Source organism: Peromyscus maniculatus, chromosome 16 (genome assembly GCF_049852395.1).
Source record: "Peromyscus maniculatus bairdii isolate BWxNUB_F1_BW_parent chromosome 16, HU_Pman_BW_mat_3.1, whole genome shotgun sequence".
NCBI lineage: Eukaryota > Metazoa > Chordata > Mammalia > Rodentia > Cricetidae > Peromyscus > Peromyscus maniculatus.
Genome location: NC_134867.1, coordinates 11,165,399 through 11,186,318, shown reverse-complemented (window position 1 = coordinate 11,186,318; position 20,920 = coordinate 11,165,399). Strand labels below are relative to the sequence as shown.

General features: G+C 44.7%; 1 protein-coding gene across 1 annotated transcript in view; it reads right to left on the bottom strand.

Annotated features, from left to right (window-relative positions):
* The window catches only part of Crybg1 (crystallin beta-gamma domain containing 1), a 192,348-nt gene extending 182,896 nt beyond the window's left edge, over positions 1 to 9,452 (bottom strand). Inside the window, exon 1 of the mRNA XM_076552362.1 lies at positions 9,206 to 9,452. Coding sequence (XP_076408477.1) covers positions 9,206 to 9,354 — 149 coding nt within the window. The 5' untranslated portion in view covers positions 9,355 to 9,452. The remainder of the gene's footprint in view (positions 1 to 9,205) is intronic.
* Positions 9,453 to 20,920: the final 11,468 nt, after the last annotated feature.

The following is a 20,920-nucleotide window of genomic DNA, read 5'->3' as shown; positions in this document are numbered from 1 at the left end:
GTGCCATAGTGCTAGCATCAAACCCTACAAAGGGAGTTCCTTCATATGGCATAGTGCAATCCAGGCCGACTCCATAATTATAATGACATTTTATCACTTTAACATCTGCTTGTGACCAGGCATGGTTATGCACACCTTTAATCCCAACATTCAGGAGGCAGAGGAAGGCAGATCTCTATGAGTTCAAGACCAGCCTGGTCTATATAGGGAATTCAAGGGCAACAGCCAGGACTATATAGAAAGACCCTGCCTCAAAGAACTAATAGATAAATAAACAATTAATTAAATCTGCTTGTGGGCTCACAGATGCCCAGTGGCTAAGAGTTTGCACTACCGTTAAAGAGGACCTGAGTCTGGTTCCTATCACCCACATTCAGTGGCTGACAATCACCTGAAATACCACCTGGGCGGATCTCATGTCCTCTTCTGACTTCCACAGGCATTGAACTCGTGTACAAATACACACAGAGACACATAATTTAAAATAAAACAAATGCTAAAAAATTAATTTGAAAGATCTGATTGTATAAATATTTTTTTCACAGTATGTATTAGGTTAGTTCGTTATGGTGGCAGGGAAGGGACTAGTTAGCGGAAACTGGAAGCTTTTAGCACGTCAGTAACCAGTCTACATAGCAGATATCAGTTAACTATTAGTGACCCAAACTAGGGGTCAGTCTCAGAGTTGTTGGTCATGGAACAAGGGGAAGATTTCCGGGGCAAGGCCACCAGAAGGGAGGTGGATGACTTGGGCTCTGTTAAAGGTGACGTGGGCTGGGAGCTACAGTACAGCCTGTCACCCAAGAGACCTCAGAACAGAATAACTCCAAAAACCTGAGGTCTGGTTCTGCCTTCTCTCTCCAGATTATCTTCTCTGAACTTCAGTTTCCTTCTCCACCCAAGGGTGTGGGCTTCCCAGGGCCTGTCTGAGCCTCCATCGGATGATGTAGCAGTGGGAGTTGACAATCAGGCAAGTGTAGGGTCAACCTAAAGAGGAGCCTGTACTCAGTGATGAGTCCTCAGACGTACATCAGGAAGAACATTCAGACTGCAGAGACCTACAGCTTCCTGCATTGAGTGCTGAGGCGTTTCTGGAGAAGCTGTGATATCCTTACCTAGTCTAGCACCAACTGCAAATGTAAAAGGCCACATACCTCTGAGCTTACATTCCTCAGCCTGTGCCCTACTACCACAGAGAAAGGCTGGGTCAGAAGACAGCCTTACCTCTTGGTGATGCTGCTTCCAGAAGGCTGGGCCAGAGGTCCCCAGCTCAGGATCCAAGCACAATATTTTCACTTATATATACAGTAATTTTTAAAAAAGATTTATTTATTTTTATTGCATGTGTGTAAGTGTCTTTTGTGTGTGTGCAGTGCCTTTGGAGGCCAGAAGAGGATGTCACCCTACAACTGGAGTTACAGATACTTCCTAGCTACTATGTGACCTGGGAACCAAACTCTGGTCCTCAGCAAAAGAGCAGAGCTCTTAACTTCTAAGCCATCTCTCCAGCTCCTGTGCTTCATTTTTCTGCATTAGCTACAGGTACAACACAGCCTTGGCTGTAACTTGTTGGTGGGAGAAGCTGGCATTACTGTGAATGGAATTTTGGATCTTACTTACATAGCTTGGAGTCTCTTCATAATTTAGCACAGTGATGTGGGAGGATAACTTCCGATGAGCAGGCCCATCCAGAATACAACTAGCACACATATGATGTGCTGCTGGAAGACTGAGGCAGTAAGATCTCAAGTTCAAGGCTTGCCAGAGATACAGAATGAATCAAGACTACCCTGGGCAACTCAATGATGCAGTCTCAAGATTCAAACAAACCAACCAACCAACAAACAACCATTTAAAAACTGATGGAAGAGCTGATGAGATGGTAAAGGAGGTGAAGAATTTACCACCGAACCTGGTGACCTGAGTTTGATCCCTGAACCCACTACAGTGGAAGGAGAGAGAAGCTGATTTTTAAAAGTTACCTTCTGAACCCTACAGTCATGTATACACTCTCTCTCTCTCTCTCTCTCTCTCTCTCTCTCTCTCTCTCTCTCTCTCTCTCTCACACACACACACACACACACACACACACACACACACTCTCTCTCTCTCTCACACACACACACACACACTCTCTCTCTCACACACACACACACTCACACACACTCTCACACACGCATACACACACAAATGAAATAAAATGTAATTAAGAATTATTTATGTGGAAGAGTTCAGTGGTACAGTGCTTTCATAGTATGAGAGGTCCTACATTCAATTCCGAGTACCGCACAAACACACACAAAATATAAGATACAAACTCATACTCAATGCCCTCTGGGTAGAAGAAGAGAATTATTTTTTTGAAGTGAATATGGTGATGACATATGTTGATGTGCCAGGCACTTTGGTTATGAGCATAAAGCCTAGTCTCAGTGGTGATTGCTTTTTTTTTTTTTTTAAGATGGAACCCAGAGCCTCACACATGCTACATTAGCAACCATGATATAGATTTCTGCAGCCCAGCACTCGGGAGCAGAAGGACTGCAAAACTGAAGTCAGCCTGAACAACAGAGCCCCTGTGTAAAACAAACACAGAAACAAAAACAAATGAAACAAATACAGACAAAGGAGACCCTCAGCACCTCAACAGCAGCGCCAAGACCACTCCAGAGATGAAGAAGAAGAAGACCCTCAACAGCAGCGCCAGGACCACTCCAGATGAAGATGAAGGAGACCCTCAACAGTAGTGTAGGACCACTCCAGAGATGAAGATGAAGGAGACCCTCAACAGCAGCACCAGGATCACTCCAGAGATGAGGACCACTCCAGATGAAGATGAAGGAGACCCTCAACAGCAGCACCAGGACCACTTCAGATGAAGATGAAGGAGACCCTCAACAGTAGTGTAGGACCACTCCAGAGATGAAGATGAAGGAGACCCTCAACAGTAGTGTAGGACCACTCCAGAGATGAAGAAGACACCAATTCAGGTGCACACTCTGAAGGATGCCCTTAGATTCATGAATCCACATGAATGTCCAGACTCCTGAATTCCCAGTCAATGACTCCGGTGTGGGCATCACTTTAACCTGCACCTTCTGCCAGGGGTTTGGAATCAGTTTGCCACATTCTAGGTCTAGGTGCCAAAATGTGGTGGAGTTCAGTGGCACAGTGCCAAAATGTGAAGCGAGGGCTGAGCTAGACCCTGTGTCTGAAGGAGCTGGAGAAAAGCCTGTTGTACAACCCTGGCTGTGCCTTGTGGTCCCAAGGGCCACTGTGAAATAAAGTTTCTGGGCTTTTCTTGGGGTCTGGGATTGAATCTAACTGAAGATAATCATAACCCTGAGAAGATGTGGAGACTTTCATGATTTGTATACCAGAGAATGAGACCTCATGAGTTATTCAATATGAATAAGATTTCATGAGACGAAAAAATACCGTCTGCTTCCTCAACATAATCCTTTTGACCTCGGCACATTGGATTAAATCTTCTATTTCCGCACTGAATGCATCATAGGCTCCTTTACTCAGTTCATGCGCCTGCCCCACCTTCCACTAGGCTGAAGTGTTCTCAGGGGGAATCACTTCCTAGTATCAGTGTTTTCTGTCTGCTGACTGTAAGAAATGTCTCTCGGAAATTCAAATCATCTCATTATTTCAATAAGAAGATAGAGGCTGGGATAGAAGAGCCCATGCTTAGCAACTTAGCATGCAAGAGACCCAGGGTTCAATCCATAGTACACACATACACACACACACACACACACACACACACACACACACACACACACACACAGGCACACATACAAACATAGTTACCCACATACACATGCACACAGACACACATATATACACACATGCACACACAGAAGCACACATATACACACATGTAAACAGAGATACACACACATACACACATATAGAGGCACACATAGAAACATACTCATACACATACACATATCATACATGCATACACACATGCACACGCAGACACACACATATTCACACATATACACACACATACATACAATACAAAGGGGAACTTGTTCCTTAGAGAAATCCATGAATAATCCTAGAAGAGGGTTTCTAACAATAAGATTTCATGTCTTCCATAAACAGTGTCTCCACATCTTTCATACAAATAAATGCAATGTAAGATGGCAACTAAGCAATTATTTGATAGAATTTTTGAATGATAACAGAAAAGTACAGAACTCAAGCTTCAAGTGATCTTTTCAATGCAGTCAGACACAGGTTTTTTAACACATAAATCACTTTTGTTCTATTTGGACATTTCTGAAACACAAATGACGCTTCAGTGAACTCAAACTTCGAGACAGGCATGTGTTTTAATGCTCCTACTAGGACAGGTGTTTTATGCAAAGTATTCCCAATATCTAATATGCTCAACCTATTGATATATTCATGCTCAATAAATAAAGCAGCTATTCACTGGTCTCTGATTTATAATCAAAAGCTAAAGAATCTGGGAAAGGGCTATGGCTGGACAGAGAAGGGTTTGCCCGGCATGTGTGAGCCTTAGATGCTTCCCTAATATCTACCTCCAAAGGAAAATAAAAACAAAGCCGAAGAAAGAAGAAATGAATGCAGTCTCACAGGTCTTAAGAATCTCCAAAAGGGCTGAAATCACTTACCGTGACGTGTGTGCACTGAGCAATAAAATCCTAACTAAGGCACAGGGCCTTTCCAACCATAATACCTAGTGCTCACAGAGGATGTAAGGGAAACATGGTTACTTCAGTTTGCAGGTAAAGGAACGGAGCCTTTCAGAGGCTAACAGCTGTCAGATGAAAGAGGCTGGCCCTGAGAGCACAGCTTGGCCGCAGACTGCATGCCTACCCTGTGCCAGCCCTGGGTTTCATCTCCAGCTCTGCAAAAATAAAAACTAAAAGAGGCAGCTTTGAAGCTGGCTCTGCTAACACAGAAGACAGTGGTCTTCTCGTAGCAATCTGCTCTCAGAAGTCCCATTTATTAGTCATCTGTGATGTGCCAGGCCCTGGGATGGTCATCTAAAATACATGCTTATAACTCTCAACACCAGTCTTGAGAGATGGGTCACAGATGATAAAACTGAAGGGAGCAGACGCGTATCGAAGAGCTGTTGCTACTGAGTGACAGAGATGAATGGAATTCCTGATTTACCAGTGATGAAATGAACTAAGGATGCAAAGGAAACGACTCAGTGTTGACCAGTGTAAAACCAACATCAGGGAAAACAAAAATACACTTCCCCTGCTTTTTCTGGGGCTGAGGATCGAACCCAAGGCCTCATGCATGCCGACAAGCATTCCACCAGGAAGCTGCATTCCCAGCCCTGGCTAGATTCTATTACTTTAGAGAAATCAGTAAGCCTGCTTAGAGTCTTCCACACTAGAGCATCCATTAAAGACTGGAAACCAGAATCCATTTTACGTTACAAAGATTAACACTACAGCTCCACAATGCTTTCAAATAACTGATTGTTCTTGTTCTAAAGGTTAAAAACCCTAAATACAAACCCTCTATTCCCATGGCATTGTAGAGATATAAAAAGGGAGTGAGGGGGGTTGTCTGTTCACTCACAGGACAACTATAGGGTGGGCCAGAGCCTGCTCATCTATTTACCCAGTGGGGTGATGGGCTGGCTAGATTTCTGTCAACTTGACACAAGCTAGTGCCATTTGGGAAGCTGGAACCTAAATTAAGAAAATGCACCCACCAGATTGGCCTGTAGACAAGCCTATGGTCCGTTTTCTTGATTGATGGTTGATGTGGGCGCTTACTGCCAGGCTCCCTGTGCCCCTCTTGTTCTGTTGACAGTGAGTGCTGCAAGAAAGCAGGCTGAGCAAGCCAGCCAAGTAAGCAGTGTTCTCCGTGACCTCTGCATCAGCTCCAGCCTCCAGGTTTCTGCCCTGACATCCCTCAGTGACGGACTGTGATATGGAGCTAAGCTGAAACAAACCCTTTCCTCCCAAGGTGCTTTTGGTCATGGTATTTTATCACAGAAACACTGACTGAAACAAGTGTCCCGTCTGGCACTCACTTGTCCTCCAACTGATGCAAGGTTAGCTGATTAGAGCTAGACAAGACCCATCCAATATTTGAGTTTGGCTTTCTTGCAGAGAAAAGTTACTACTGAGTTCCATTAAGTTCCAGGGCAATCATTTCAGCGCACTGTATTTGGGCTTCAGCTAACAGCTCTTTTCAGCTGAGGGGTCTGGGAGAGGCAGTACTAGAGATGGAACCTAGGGGTACAGACATGCTAGGCAAGCATGCTACCAGAGAGCTACAGCACTAACACCCTTTCTTTGCATTTTATTTAATCACACACACACACACACACACACACACACACACACACACACACACACACACACACACGGAATAAACTAAAATAATAGGCTTAAAAATTTTTTTCTTAAATGCAGGGCTGTACTATGTAGCTCTGGCTGGCCTGGAACTCACTCTGCTGTCTAGGCTGGCTTTGAACTCACAGAGATCTGCATGCCTCTGCCTCCTGAGTACTGGGATTAAAGGTACATGCTACCACACCCAGCTTTAAAAAAAAAAGTTTTTTTTTTTAAGAAAGAAAAGTGAAAAAGAAAATTTAAAACTTAAAATAACAGCCATTATTGAGCACTCACTACATTCCAGTCAAAGTTTGACACAGTTGACATGCATTTATCTGTTTACTGGTACAATTAACTGTTGGTCTCTTTTCTGAATGAGGCTGTTGTGACAGACATGGTTAGTGTGACACACTAACCACAGATTATGACATAACCAGGATGACATAACTGAGTGTCACAGCAGCAGGGATTTAAATCCAGAGAATCCAGACACTGCATAAACTCTTGACAAAACAGAGTATCAATTAAAATGGGACAAAGGACTGTACCCACTAAGCCTGTGGTTGTCATATTCCCAATGCTGGGACCCTTAATACAGTTCCTCATATTGTGGTGACCTCATACTATAAAATTATTTCTTTGCTACTTCATAACTTCAATTTTGCTGTTATGTAGCAAATAGTAATATAAACAGCTGACATGCAGAGTATCTGATATTTGACCCCTGTGAGAGGGTAGTTTGACCCCCATAGGGGTCATGACTCACAGGTTGAGAACTGATGCACTAAAGCCTGTTGAAGGGCACTCTGGCCACAGTTCCCTCAGTGCACACTGCTGGCCCTCTGATGAAGATAATAACATACCACCTGGGAGGTGCTTTGACCCCAGAAGGCAGTAGTTATTTCTATGAAAACAGCACAGGGTTAGCATGCTTGCCAAAGTCAAGGTGTGGGACGAGAGGCAGCCACATTCAACCTATTTTAGGTAAAGAAACAACCGGCTCTTAGGATGTTCTCACTAGAGCCGCAGATATTCCCACAATACAGAAGCCCAGGACTTTCAGGTATGTTGCAATGGTCAGCTCTTGTAGGAAAGGAAGCACTTACCCCATCCTACTGTATTTCCCCATTTTTTTCCTCTACATCTTTGCTTTTATCCTAGTTTTAAGTTCACCTTTGAAACAGTAGTCTCCCTTATCCTGAGAAGGAGAGGGATGGTGATTTCAAGGCAGCCCACTGGATACCTGAACTGTGGGAGACACCAAACCCTTTTGTGTGGGGGCATGGGGCAGAGAGAGAGAACTTTGGTTTGTTTTCTCATACAACTGGCCTCCATATCTCAACCAAGCATGGACTGAAAATACAAGAGAGGGTCTTGGAGAGATGGTTCCTTGGTTAGGGATGCAGAGAACCCACATTCTTTGTGCTGAACGTCTAATCTGGCAGCTCACAGTGGCTGTAACACCAGCTCCAAAGGACCCGTTGCCCTGGGGTGTCCATGCAGTGCACTCATGTGCACACAAACACAGTAATAAAAAATAAATATTAAATTAAAAATAAAACAAAAAAGAAATACTAGCAAAAATATTATATCTGTCCTGTACATACACAGCCATTTTTTCTTGACATTATTTCTAAATGTAACACCCCGTCATACAGCACTTGCATTGTATTAAGTATTAAAACCAATCTAGAGATGATGAGGTCTACGAGAGGAAGGTATGATGGTGCCATAGCCGGAATTCCCAGTGCTAGGAAGGCTGTGGTATGAGGATGGCCTTTTCCAGGTCGCCTGGACTATATAGTGAGACCCTAATAATAGCAATAAAAACAACAACCATAATAAAGTATATGGTAAGCCTGGGCACAGTGGAAACACACTGACCAGAAGTTTGGCCAGGCTCTTTAAACCTTGAGAACTTTCTCCCAGCCGTATATGAAATATTTATAAAGATGCCCTGACTAGACAGATATTGCAAGGACAGATGAGTACATTTATTTTTCAGAGCTTTTGTTAGTACAGAGTTCATTATAGCTCTGAAGGAAAGAATGAAATGTTTCCTCACTGGCCCGACATCAGTGGAAGCTCTAGAAGGAAAATCTTTTATTTGCCATTTCAGTACCAGATGTGTTTTCTTTTGAATAAAATACCAGGAGTCATGTGACGTTACATTTTGATAGACAGGAAACAGGGCTGGGATTCCATTCACTCAACCATCAATTCTGATAGGATAACTGAATAGTTACACATTTACAATAAACCAACACAAAATCAAAGTATAATTTAAAAGTGCAATAGCTATTATTACCCTTTGCTTTTTCGGTGTTGAAGGTGAACCTAGGGACTGGCCCTAGCTAGGCCAGCACCCTATCACTGAGGTATAGTCTCAATCCCTGTATTTTAAGGACTAAGTCCTCCCTGGTTTTGTCACTGATTCTATTGGGGACATTTACCCCTGGGTCTCTGTTTCTCTGTCCATTTAATAGAGTCAACTATGCCCCCCACTTTCTCCTCTCTTGGATCTTGTGAGGATAATGGAGACTAACATCCATGAACACGGGAGTCTTTACAATTAAGGCACTAAAATCAAAACACTTGCAGAGCTCCAAGGCACTCCTAGAGGCATTCATTTTGATGCCAGCCCTTCACTGCCCCCCTGCTTTTCACAACTGCCAGTGAGGACTACTGAAGAAAGTCAGAACGAAGTGCCCACGCAGGAGGCGCTGGAGCTTGGACTGAGCCAAAGCTTAGGGACCTGGACCCCAAGCACAGTTTCGGGGCGAGCCGAGCCATGCAAACCCGGGTTTTTGGGGCAGAGAGCGGGCGCGGGAGGGATCCGAGTATGCAGCGCTTACCGGGTCTCACCGGGCGGGTGCGGGACGAACACCCCACAATTGGACTGCTTCTTCTTGGAGCGCCAGATGTGGAAGGTGGGGTGCTTCTTGGGGGCCTTGGACGGGCTGTCCTCCCTGGGTCCGCCCTGAGATGGTGGCGACAGCGGCATCTCCTCGTGTGCCTCTTCTGCAGGCTGCCCCGACGCTGTCCTCCCCGGCCCCCAGCCGCGGTGGAAGAATTCACCTGGGCGCCAGCTCGCCCGCCCGCCTTTCCCTGCGTGCTGCCGGACCCCGCCCCCTTGTCGCCCGTGCGGGGGACGGAGGAGGGTTAAAAGACAAGGACCTAAGGAGGTTGGGCGGCAGGAGCTCCACAGCGCCCCCGCGCGGCCAGGGCTGCAAGCCCAGGTGCAGCCACCTCGGGAGCCTCAGGCACCTGCGGCTCCACCCTCGGCCCTGGCTGCGGGGCAGCGACACCTACTGGACATCCCGGGAACAGCGTCTCCTGTCCGGGTGTCTGCAATGCCTCTGAAGTTGGTGGCTGCTCTTGACCTGTGTCTGGCTGGCAGCGTGAGTGGCTGCTTAGCCACGAACTCCACCTGGGGAAGGATGGGAGAGGCACGTCCCCTGGCCGCACCACCCGGCAATTAGGACTGCTTCACTCTGGGTTGCGTGGGCAATCACGTGTTGGGTGGTTTCTGATGCTGTTTGTAAGCACCAGTGCCAACTTCTCCACTCTCCTCAAGAGTCTGAATAATTAATTTGGATGCACACCCCAGAAAGCGCCAAGGGATTAAAAACACACGGAGAAGGGCATTAGCCAAGCCTTCCAGTTCTGAAAAGGCTCAATATATATCCCTCACAGTGAATTAAATGTCAGCCCCATAAGGTACGCGTCACCTATTTTTACTGCTCATCACTTTCTTTACTGAAGCGCTTCTAACTAAGATGACTAAGTAGCAAAGGCAGTGGTATTCAGCGACGGAGGTACACTAGCAATTCTTTGGACATCGTCAGAATACGAAGAGCATTAAGAACACGGCTGTAAAACTGACCGCCACCATGCCGCAATACCTTCTTCTCGTCTTTGAAGATGCAGGTCAGGCTTTCATTCCTTCTCGTACTCATCTAGAGAGCATGCATTGGTATTTCATCATTTCCCTGACATTTGTATCAGGACATAAACTACATATGGTTAAAACGTACAAATCGTGCCAGGCGGTGGTGGCATGTGCCGTTGATCCCAGGACTTGGGAGGCAGAGGCAGGTAGATATTTGTAAGTTCAAGGCCACTTGGTCTACATAGCTAATTCCAGGACTGTCATGGCTCTATAGAGAGACTCTGTCTCAAAAACAAAACAATACAAAAATGTAAAACATAAGGGACTTGGGATTTTTCATATTTGTCTGGTTGGAGGTGTAAGATGTTTTCAGTGAAGGGCAGATGACATTGTTCTACAAAATCCTTTTGCAAGAGGCTTTTAAAACACCAACAAAGTTGGGGCTTGGAGCTGAATGGTAATCGCTTGATTAGAAATCTAGGAGTACTGGGTTTGATCCTAACTGATAAAGAATTAAACAAAACAAGATAACCAAACAAAGGAGAACCAGACCAGATAAAATGTTACTGTAAAAGTTGTCTCCACTTCAGAATTTCCCTCCTAAGCCGTCCTGTGTCATGAATGGGTGGCCCTGGAAAAGTCACCCGTCAATCCAATTTTTCTCACCAGGGGTAAACTGCCTGTTCTGGAACTTCACTTAAAGAAATCAAAATATGTGTTCTTTTTGATTGGAAACTCTCATCATTTACCCAGTATTAATCTGTGAACACCATTCATATTCTTGCTTCTAGTCATTTAAAAATGTTTTATATTGCTATTGCATGGTCTGACTATACCACAGTCAACTGTGGATGGACATTTAGAGTGTTGTCATGCTGGAGCAATCATAATAAAATCATAAATAAAGCTGATATAATTCTCAGACAGTCAATAAGCATTCACTTCTGACACACACACACACACACACACACACACACACACACACACACACACGGTGGCTCAAGCTCTGAGTAATAGTATGTGCATATGCTCAGCATTGGTGAATTCTGCTGGTAAACTGTAAAATATGGTTTTGTAGCATTTTCATGATTCTTCAACAGTGTTTGAATATTGCAGTTTTTTGAGATCTTCGTCAAAACTTGATATTCAAAGCCAGGTATTCTGGTTTGCACTGTAATCCAAACACTCCTCAAAAGACCAAAGCAATAGAACCAGCTGGAGTTGAGCCAGCCTGGGCTACATAAGTTCCAGGCCTGTCTGGACTATTGAATGAGACACTGTCTGAAGGAAGAAGGCATGCTGGGTGTATTCGCACTCACTTTTAATGAGCGGGGAGGCAGAAGCCATCACATCTCTGAGTTTGAGGGCAGCTTGGTCTACCTAGCAAGCTCCAGAGCAGCCAGAGATATAAAATGCAACCCTATCCACCTCCTTCACTCCTCAAAAAGAAAGAAAGATGGACAGAAAGGAGGGCAAAGAAACCAGAGTAAAATACAAAGAAACCAGAGCCAAGTCCTGGCTTGGAGGGCACTGAGAGACGTCGACAATGTACATCAAAAGGTAAGAAATCATTGGCTACTTCAAGGCACATGGAACTTGTGAAAAGTCCCAGCCTAAGGTATTAAGGACATGGAAAGGGAATTAGCAATAAGGATTTGTAAAAGCTGGCCCTTCAGCTGCTGAAAGGGTAATGATAATAGTACGAAAGACATAGGAGGGAAGAGAGGAATGGGAAAACAGAAGAAACAAGGGCACGAAGGGAGGAAATCCTGTGTGTTTACTCGTATTTGTGAAGACTCTAAGTTCTTTTTTTCTAATTTTAGTAATTCAGTTCTTCATTCTTGACCTTCCAAGCAAGCCCCTCCCTTGCTTTGTGCCACTTATGAATCCAAATCACCTTGCTTTTTATCACACTTTTCCATTGCAGTCAACTGAATAGTTTACACATCTCTGTCTATTAGCCTAAGAGAAATGAAGGGCATTTCTCATTTTCCTTTATATTTTCAAGGCACAAATAGACATTAATTGAAAATTTTAATCAAACCATTTGGTGCTGCTGACCTAGTTGGACATCTAAAATATTCAGGTATCAACCTTTTAGACTGTACACCTCACATAAACAAAACTCACAAGGGTCTCTCCATTATTATGTTCTTAATGACTAAAATAGGACATGACACAGAGTAGGCATTTAACATATAGTTGCAATATAAATTCTTCAAGAAATTAAAATTAAACTGGGCACCATGGCACAGGCATATCATTCTAGCTCTTGGGAGGTTGAAATGGGGATGATCAAATTTATGCTAGCCTGTACCACGCAGGGAAACCCTCAAAAATGCAAACCAAGTTGGCATGGGGGCAGATGTTTACATCCCAGCACTTAAGAAGCTGGAGTAAGTGGTTTACCACACATATTTGAGGCCAGTCCAGATTAAACTCTCTTTAAAGTTTAAAAAGCCAGGCATAATAATTCATGCTTATAATCTACACACTCAGGAAGCTGATGCAGGAGGATTCCCAGGAGATGGACTCTGCCTCGGTCCTGCTGCAGCCTGTGTTCAGGTCCTGAGACAGGGAAGGGGCTTCAGCTCAAAGAAATGAATTTTCCGACTATCAGATGAGTTTCACAGATGTAGCTGGCCCCAAATAGCTTTGGTTGTCTGTGGAGGTCCACAGAGGTTTCCTAGTGAGATCTGAGCTTGCTTTACCCAGACGGGCTGCATTAGAGGATTACTTGACCATGTGCATTAGAGGATTGCTTGACTAGGTGATTGGAAGGGTCTGTACTTGGCTGTGCTGGGGGGAAGTCTTTTGCTCCACCCCTTGGAATTCCTATAAAGAGCCCTTTAGAAGAGACAGAAGGGGCCAGGGGATAATGATCCAGGCCCTCCCGAGCCTATCCTGTGTTTCTATCTGTCTCTTTCCCTCTATATTTCTATCTAAATATTTCTCCCTTCTCCTTCCTCAAGAGTACCCTTGGGAAAAAGTGGGAGCAGGTCTCCCATAGCCATCTTTATTTATACATCAAAACAAGCACATTTTCCCATAATAACAAACTTTCCCCATCCTCCAACATTAACCTCCAGCAAAAACAAATATGTCAACTATGTTTTTTCCTAACTTTTACATCAAAGAATCTTTAAACTAAAAACAACACTTACCATTTTGCTAGCCAGCCAAATATCAAGCCAGGTATATCCTGTCTTTACAAAACTTAAAGGTGATAAATAGGTACACATTTCAAGAACAACAATCTCATTCAAAACATATTTACAGAAATAGGGATGATCTGCCTCTGATCTTGTCAGCACTGAATCAGATAACTCCTGGGGTCTGAAGTGATAGCTGGCATCCCCAGACAAGAAACCTGAGAAGCATCAGCTCCCAAAGAATTTTAGGGAAAAATATTTGAGAAAAAATGGGGTTTCCAGGAATGATCACATCTGTCCCATACATGATTGACAAAATGACACTAAAACCTCCAGGAGAATCATCAATCTTACGAGAGAGAAGAGAGCGTGCAGGCTGCACGGTCCCAGGAGTATTCTGTGCAGTCCTGAAGTCCACTGGCCCTTGCCAAGTGAGAATGTCCCTGTGGGCTTTTGTTTCATCTGTACAAACATTGGACAAGCACTCATATAATGGTCTGAAACTGGGCCACACAGCTCCCAACAAGACTCCGTCTCCAAAGGAGAACAAAATCAGGCAAGACAAAGGAAACCGGAAGCACACTACATAGAACACACAGTAGCTGGGGTTAATGTAGCACAGCAAGACAAGCAAACAGATAACATGTAGTAAAACTGATACAGATTCTAACCAAGGTGTTTCAGACATTATTTTTCAGTTGCTACAAATGAAGATGTATTCAGACTTGTTTGCGGAGTTCATTCATCCAGGGACATTAGGTGATTTGTAAAATATCTGGGAGACCTGGGGACTGAAACATTCCTAGCCACCCTGACAAGATGCTCTAGCAAATGATCTCATTGTCTCTGAGCACCAGAGACTACTTACCACAATTCTACCACTGGCCACCCCAAGAACCAAAGACCGGTCTACATAGACCTTGCTAGATGACCAGGCTCCTGCCTCACTTCCCTGGAACACACATGACTCATTCTGTGGGCTTGGGAGAGTTCTATGCAGGCACACTTGATTCGAAGATTCTGGGTCCTTCAGTTTCTTGCTAACTACAAGTAAAATTTTGTCTTTCTAGGTTCCACCTCAGGAAAATGGAGTTTCCATGGTTAAATAATTGACTAACAGAGAAGGTATTCAAAGAGGTCATGTGGTCAGTGTATGAACAATGGCCGCTTCCAGAGCAAAGGGCAAAGGGGAATAAGACTTCAGAAGTGACTAAGTGTATCTTGGTGGCTCAGGGAAGTCATCAACAGGGAGGTGACCAGTTTGTGAGTTGTCCCTGATGAATAAATAATGAATAAGAATTTACACACAGAGAGAAGAGAGGGTTTATAGTCTAGGAAGAATAAACAACACAGGTCAAAGGCAAGGATTGCGAAAGGGCGTGTGTTGTTAGGGATGCTGAGGATAGGGTGAGAAGTAGCCAAGAGAGGCAGGAGATAAGATGGGTAAAATCGGGCAGAGCTGGTGGGGGAGCACATGCCGAGTCAGGCTCCTTTAGAAGGTGCCCTTGGCTCTGTGGGCAATAGAACTATACTTTGGATCTTAAGTATTCCTAAAGGTGCACATAGTAAAGGTTCAGACCCCACTATGGTGTGACTGGAAACTGGTGGGCCCTTTAAGGAGGTGTTAGGGGTCTCCAGGTCATTGGAGGTATGTTCTTGAAGGAGATAATTGGATCCTAGGCCCTTCTCCCCCCTTTCTCTTTTGCTTTGTGACCAGAGGGGAGTGGTCTTCCTTTGCTGTCACCTTTGCCATGGTGGGCGGCCTCACCACAGGCCCAAGAGCAGTGGGGCTGACTGGACATAAACTGTGACCCCAAACAAACCCCCTCTCTTTATAAGTCGATTATTGGCAGAAACACGACAAATTCGGGGACCTGACTATATTTTACACAGAGAAGGGACATGAGCAAACTTGGGTTTTACAAAAGGGAGTTCCCTGGATGGCTCAGAGTTGGGAGAAACTCTCTGGTGAAATCACTCAAGCTTAGAGTTTTCTGCAAGAAGTCAGATGATGGGGCCCACAAAGAAAAGGAAATGGGGACTGGTGAACGGCTCAGTCAGTGCAGTGCTTGTGTGTAAAAGCTGGGCCAGTCCAAGTTCTTTGGGAAGACAAAGATGGGAAAATCCTTGGGCTTTGCTGACTGAATCAGTGAGTTATAGTACGCTTCTTGTCGGACTTTCTTGGACCACAGCCAGCCTGCAGATAATGACATGGAGACTTATTATTACTTATAAAAGCTTAACTTTAACTTAGGCTTTTCCCCAACAAGCTCTTATAACTCAAATTAACCTGGTTCTGTTAATCTATGTTCTGCCACGTGGCTCAGTTACTTCTCCTCTGTACTGTATGTCCAACTTGTCTTGCATCTCTGCCTTTCTTCTTCCCAGTGTTCTCTCTCTGCCCAGAAGTCTCAGCTATTTTCTCCTGTCTTGCTATTGGCCATTTAGCTCTTTATTAAACCAATCAGAAGGCACCTTAGGCAGAGACACATCTTTACAGTGTAAACAAATATTCTGCAACAGTGATTTCCAGCTTCAGTAAGAGACCCTGTCTCAAAAACTAAGATGGAAACTGAGGAGGATATTCCAACTGTCATGGGCTAGTCACTAGAGAAGACTGATCAGACATGGATCTTAGCCAACAGGAAGTCTTTATTAGCTGGCCTATAACTACACTGGGACTTTGAGATCCCAGTACAGCCCAGAGCCTTTCTCAGGATGAGTTTTAAGCACAAAAAAACTTGTCCTGGGTTAAAATACTTCAGTTAAAAAGAACAGTTAAAATAGCCAAAAAACACAGCTACAGGAGCCAAAAGGCAAGGATAGTATATTTAGAGACTTTCCCATAACTGTGGACTTCAATGAATTAGGACTTTGTCTTCATTTTTGCAGGTGGTGCTGTCTATGTGTTGAGTTTTACAGCCTGAATGGTACTTACACCATGGAATCAGTTATGCTAAGGTCTGAGGGTCTACTATGGTCTGGGACCCTGTTACAGTCCCCGCTGGTCTCACTGGATGCGTCAAATCATGGACTCATCCTGTTTTAGTTTAAGATTCAGGGTCCCATTGTTAACCCAATGAGAAGAATGAGAATTAAAGGCTCAGCCAGTGCTGATAGAGGAGTTGTTGGCCAGGGCACCCAAGAAAACGGAGATTGGTACCCATTATTTCCCCAACAGTGGCAAGAATTGTTTGTACTTATTCCTGCTCAACTAACATAGAAACAGCAGATTTTCCCCAAAGTTATATACAGTATTTTTTTCTTTTTAAAAATCTCATGAGAAGTCTAAGCTTCTTCAATTTTGTAGGACAATTTCTGCAATGGAATCTAACTGTTGTTTTAATTTAGAAACAGAGACTTTCAATATCTCTAAGTCCTGATCAATCTACTCGCTTAGTCTGGAAAGCATCAGAACAGGCACATTTAGCCAAATCATTGGTACATGTCTACGAAGTAGTCTCAGGGGCCCAGTAATATTGCTGTTATTCATGTGAATTAACCCATAAGGCAGAATAGTAGGCATCAGAATAAGGGGAAGTGCCTAGGATAAAGGTTTTGGCTATTAGATAAGTTTTAGTCCTTATAAATCCTCCAACATTATTTTGGACTGCCCCCAGTCACAGTGAATTTTGTCAGTCAACGGCCTGACAGGCTGGTTAGTACCTATCCTGTGTAGTACAGGGGACAGGTGTCTAAGCATAACCAGCAATCCTGGCTGAGTTTTGGCTGGGAATGATTAACTCCATCCCCCAGGGTCCCTTCCTGTGGCATAGAGTCTGATTCCCCAGGTTTTTCCTGTTTCCAAAAAGCCAGAATCTTTAAAAAGGAGCTTTTCTGGGAGCCTCAATTTTACAACCCCAAATTTTGCCATGGAAATTCCCTTGTTTCTGGCAACTGGGGAGAGGAGAGGCAGCCACAGGATATGTATAGAATTATATACTCTGTATTCCTATCTCAAAAGATAAATTCCCATATCATTTATTTTCTCCTTACAACCAGACGCTTAAAGTGGGCATCAGTGAAGGTCGAGATGGAGTATGGGCTGCCGGTCTGCAGCCATATCTACTGTCACTTCCCCTGTATCTGTTTCCCTCAGTTCCTAGGTTTAGGCCCGAGGACAGTGGGGTGTGAGCCATGATCCTGTATTCATATCAAACATTGTTCAGGAGGATGTAAGGGGTGGAAGGGACTGGGGACTATTGAAACCTTAATTCTGATGTCCAGAGACAGACAGACCATTTGGCAGCAGAGTTTGTTGTTTCTGCTTTCTTGTCCTGAGTGTGGTGGATCCATAGTGTAATTGTTGTTTTTAATATCCTGTTTATTTTTTTAAACCTGCCCAGAACTCTGAGGTCTATATGCACAATGAAGTTTTAAAGCTTTAGCTATTAACTGAGAGGTTCTGGCTATGAAAGCCAGGCCATTGTTGGACCCCATTGCTAGCAGGAGGCCAACACAGGGACCAGTTGCTGGAGGAGCTTTTTAAGTCTGAATGGGGAGCACTTCTACCCATCCAGAAAATGCATCTATAAAACCTAGCAAGTGCTTTTATCGCACCCCCCTCCCCCAGCAGGCAAGATCTTGGTGAAGTCCGTTTTCCCAGAGTTCACCAGGGTCTTGGTCTCTCATTTGGACCTCCCTCCTTGGTAAGGGCTCTCTGCTTTGGATTCACTTGATCACAAACCTGGCATCTGGCTGAGACACCCTGCACTAGACTGTCCAGCCAGGCATAACATACCTTGGTCTGAACAAACCAGAAAATTTTGTGGACCCCACATGAGTAACCTGGTGTTGGTCAGTTACTAACAGTCCTGCTGGTTGTTCCTGGGAGAGTGATCTTTTTCTCTGGTGTCCTCCATCAGCCTGTGGCTTTGGGTTTGAGCTTCCCATTCCTTCCTTTACCACAGAGTCTCAGGTGGTATTGGATTGGGCCCTGGTGTGTTATCAGCAGATCAATAGGACCTACTGGTCTTAGGGCCCTTTGTCTTTATCAGCGGATCAATAGGACCCACTGGTCTTAGGGCCCTTTGTCTGGCTACCAGGCCAGAAGCCCAACAGTAGAGGACAACAATCTGTAGGGGGAGCCAAACAGCCTCTAAGAGGGCCAAGGTTTTTAATATCCTTTTTCTGAGAGGTGAGAAGCCCTTTTTCCTCTGTAGATCATACAGTGGTATGATCATACACAGTAGTAAAAGCATACAGACTGACAGTCTGTGTTATAATGGTGGAGTTTTCTTTTCCCAGCTGAGAGCCTGGGTCAGATCAATCAGTTCTGCTCTCTGGGCTGAGGCACCAGGCTTGCGCCCAAATCATTTTGATGAAAGTAACTACCACAGCTCCCACATACCTGGTTCATCTTTCATCTCCCGACAGCCATGGATGAGTACCTGCGTCATCAGGCAAGAGGGTAGCTGAATTGATGGTGATAGGTTTCTCAGTCTGGACTCAAGAGTGGTCCAGGAGTAGGACCTGGTACTGGGTCACACAGGCATTAGTCACCAGCCTTCTGGTGTTCCTAGAGGAGGGCTTCAACTGTGTCATGGGGTGTTGTGACCCAGAGTAGGCTTGTTTGCTTTCTTTCATTAAACCATCAGTAGCTGCCATAGCTCTTAGACAGGTGGGCCGTCCTGTGACTACAGGGTCCGGTCACTTGGACAGGTATGGCACAGGGCATTTCCATGCCCTCAAAGTTTAGGTTAAAACCCTGTTTTGTTTCATGGACAGAAAGATGATAAAGTTTGGAGACATCTGGAAGTTCTAGGGCTGGAGCAGGGGTCAGAGCTGTTTTTAAAGCCTCAGATGCCATTTGTTTAGTCTAAGTCCAGATTAGTGGTTTAGTGACCCACTTTGTGCCGGTGAATAGAGGTTTTCCTGTTTTCACAAACTCTGGTACCCAGGGGCAGCAATCTCCAGTTGCACCTAGGAACTCTTGGACCTGCCTCTTAGTCTTTGGAGTTGGCATCTGGAGGATGGCAGCAATCCTACTCTGAGACTGGCTCCTTTTGCCTCCCTTCAGCTGGTAGCAAAGATAGGTAGCCTTCTACAAAGTTGGGCTTTCTTAGCTGACATTTTGTAGCCCAAGGTCTGCAGCTCTGGTACCAATCCCTCTGTAACCCTTTTACAATCTATTCCCACGAGAAACCTCTGATGGAAGGACAGGAAGTCTGTATTTAGTGTCTTTAAATCCTGGGGCAACCTGGTCCAGGTGTGTTGGCCTTTGTAACCTCCCTCTGGGTCTGTCCACTTAAAAGTAAAGATGGGTTGACTCACCTCTGCCAATGAGAGGCTGAAGAATGCATCCTTCAGGGCCAAGACAGTGTACACCTGTTTCTCTGGAAGAATCAGACTCCTCAGAATCAGAGGTCCCAGGTTTCTTCACAGGCAGGAGAGGCCTAGTCCAGGGTGACTGGCAGGGCACCAGGATGCCTGTATCTTCAAGCCAGGCAATATGGGTTGCAATTTTCTCTTTTATTTTCAGGGTCATTGGGTATTGTTTAATCTGGATGGAGGTAGCTGAACTGGTTAGTTGAATAATTATAGGAGCTTGGTGTTGGGCCAGTCCTGGGGGTTGGTTTCTTCTGACAGAGGGTGAGACATCAAATTTTTGCTCTGTATCTGTAAGTCTAACTCTGTCTCATCATTAGAGGAGGTGACAATGGCTTCATTTTATGCATAAAGTCTTGTCCAATCAGTTCTCTATTGTTAAACACCCTCTAAGCTACCTGCAGCCACTGGGACCTATTAATATCTTTAACTTCTTTAACTTTTCTACCTTTTTTCTAATATCTGGGGCCAACTAGGTGACAAAGGAAATCTTTTTAGGAGCTGTCTTTAATCCTTTAAAAATGACCTGGAGAAAGTTGGTTCAAGTCTCCTTGGTCAGTGTTGGACAGAAGGGAAAATTCTTCTGTTCACAATGCATCTGGCATTGGTCTCCTTGCCCAGCCCAGGGACCTTTTCCCCCAGAGAATGGTGGGTTTTACTGATAATTGGTTACTAAGAAGGCACAAACCATAAAAGAGAAAGGATTGGAACTTTCTGTTTTCCTTCAGGCTCAGTCCAGGGAAACTTCCCCCCTTTTCTGGGGCTGCTTAGAGCAGTCAAGGAAAGGAGTGTTGTGGCCGAAACACGAGACCCTTGAGCAAGACCATCACAGAGCCAATATCCGACGCAAGTACAAAGGGGTTTATTAAATAAGCAAGCTTGGACTTGGTCCTCATCCAACACACCGGCTAGCCAGGTGAAGGAGGATGGCCCTGAGCTCTCAGGGTGAGGGGTTTTTAAAGGGAAAAACCGCAAATAGGGTGGTACAAGCCTTGGCACCATATGATTGGGTGAGGGTGTGTAACCTTTGAATTTACTGGTTGGGGGTTACAGTTATCATTTTGGGGACAGGCCTGGACAAGACCAAGGCTTTGTCCTTGAGCTGCCATGGGGGGTGAATGGCCTAGCATGTACTGACTGTGGGGGCTGACTCAGTGGCCCAGGCTCTGTCCTTGAGCTGCCATGGACGCTGGCTGGCC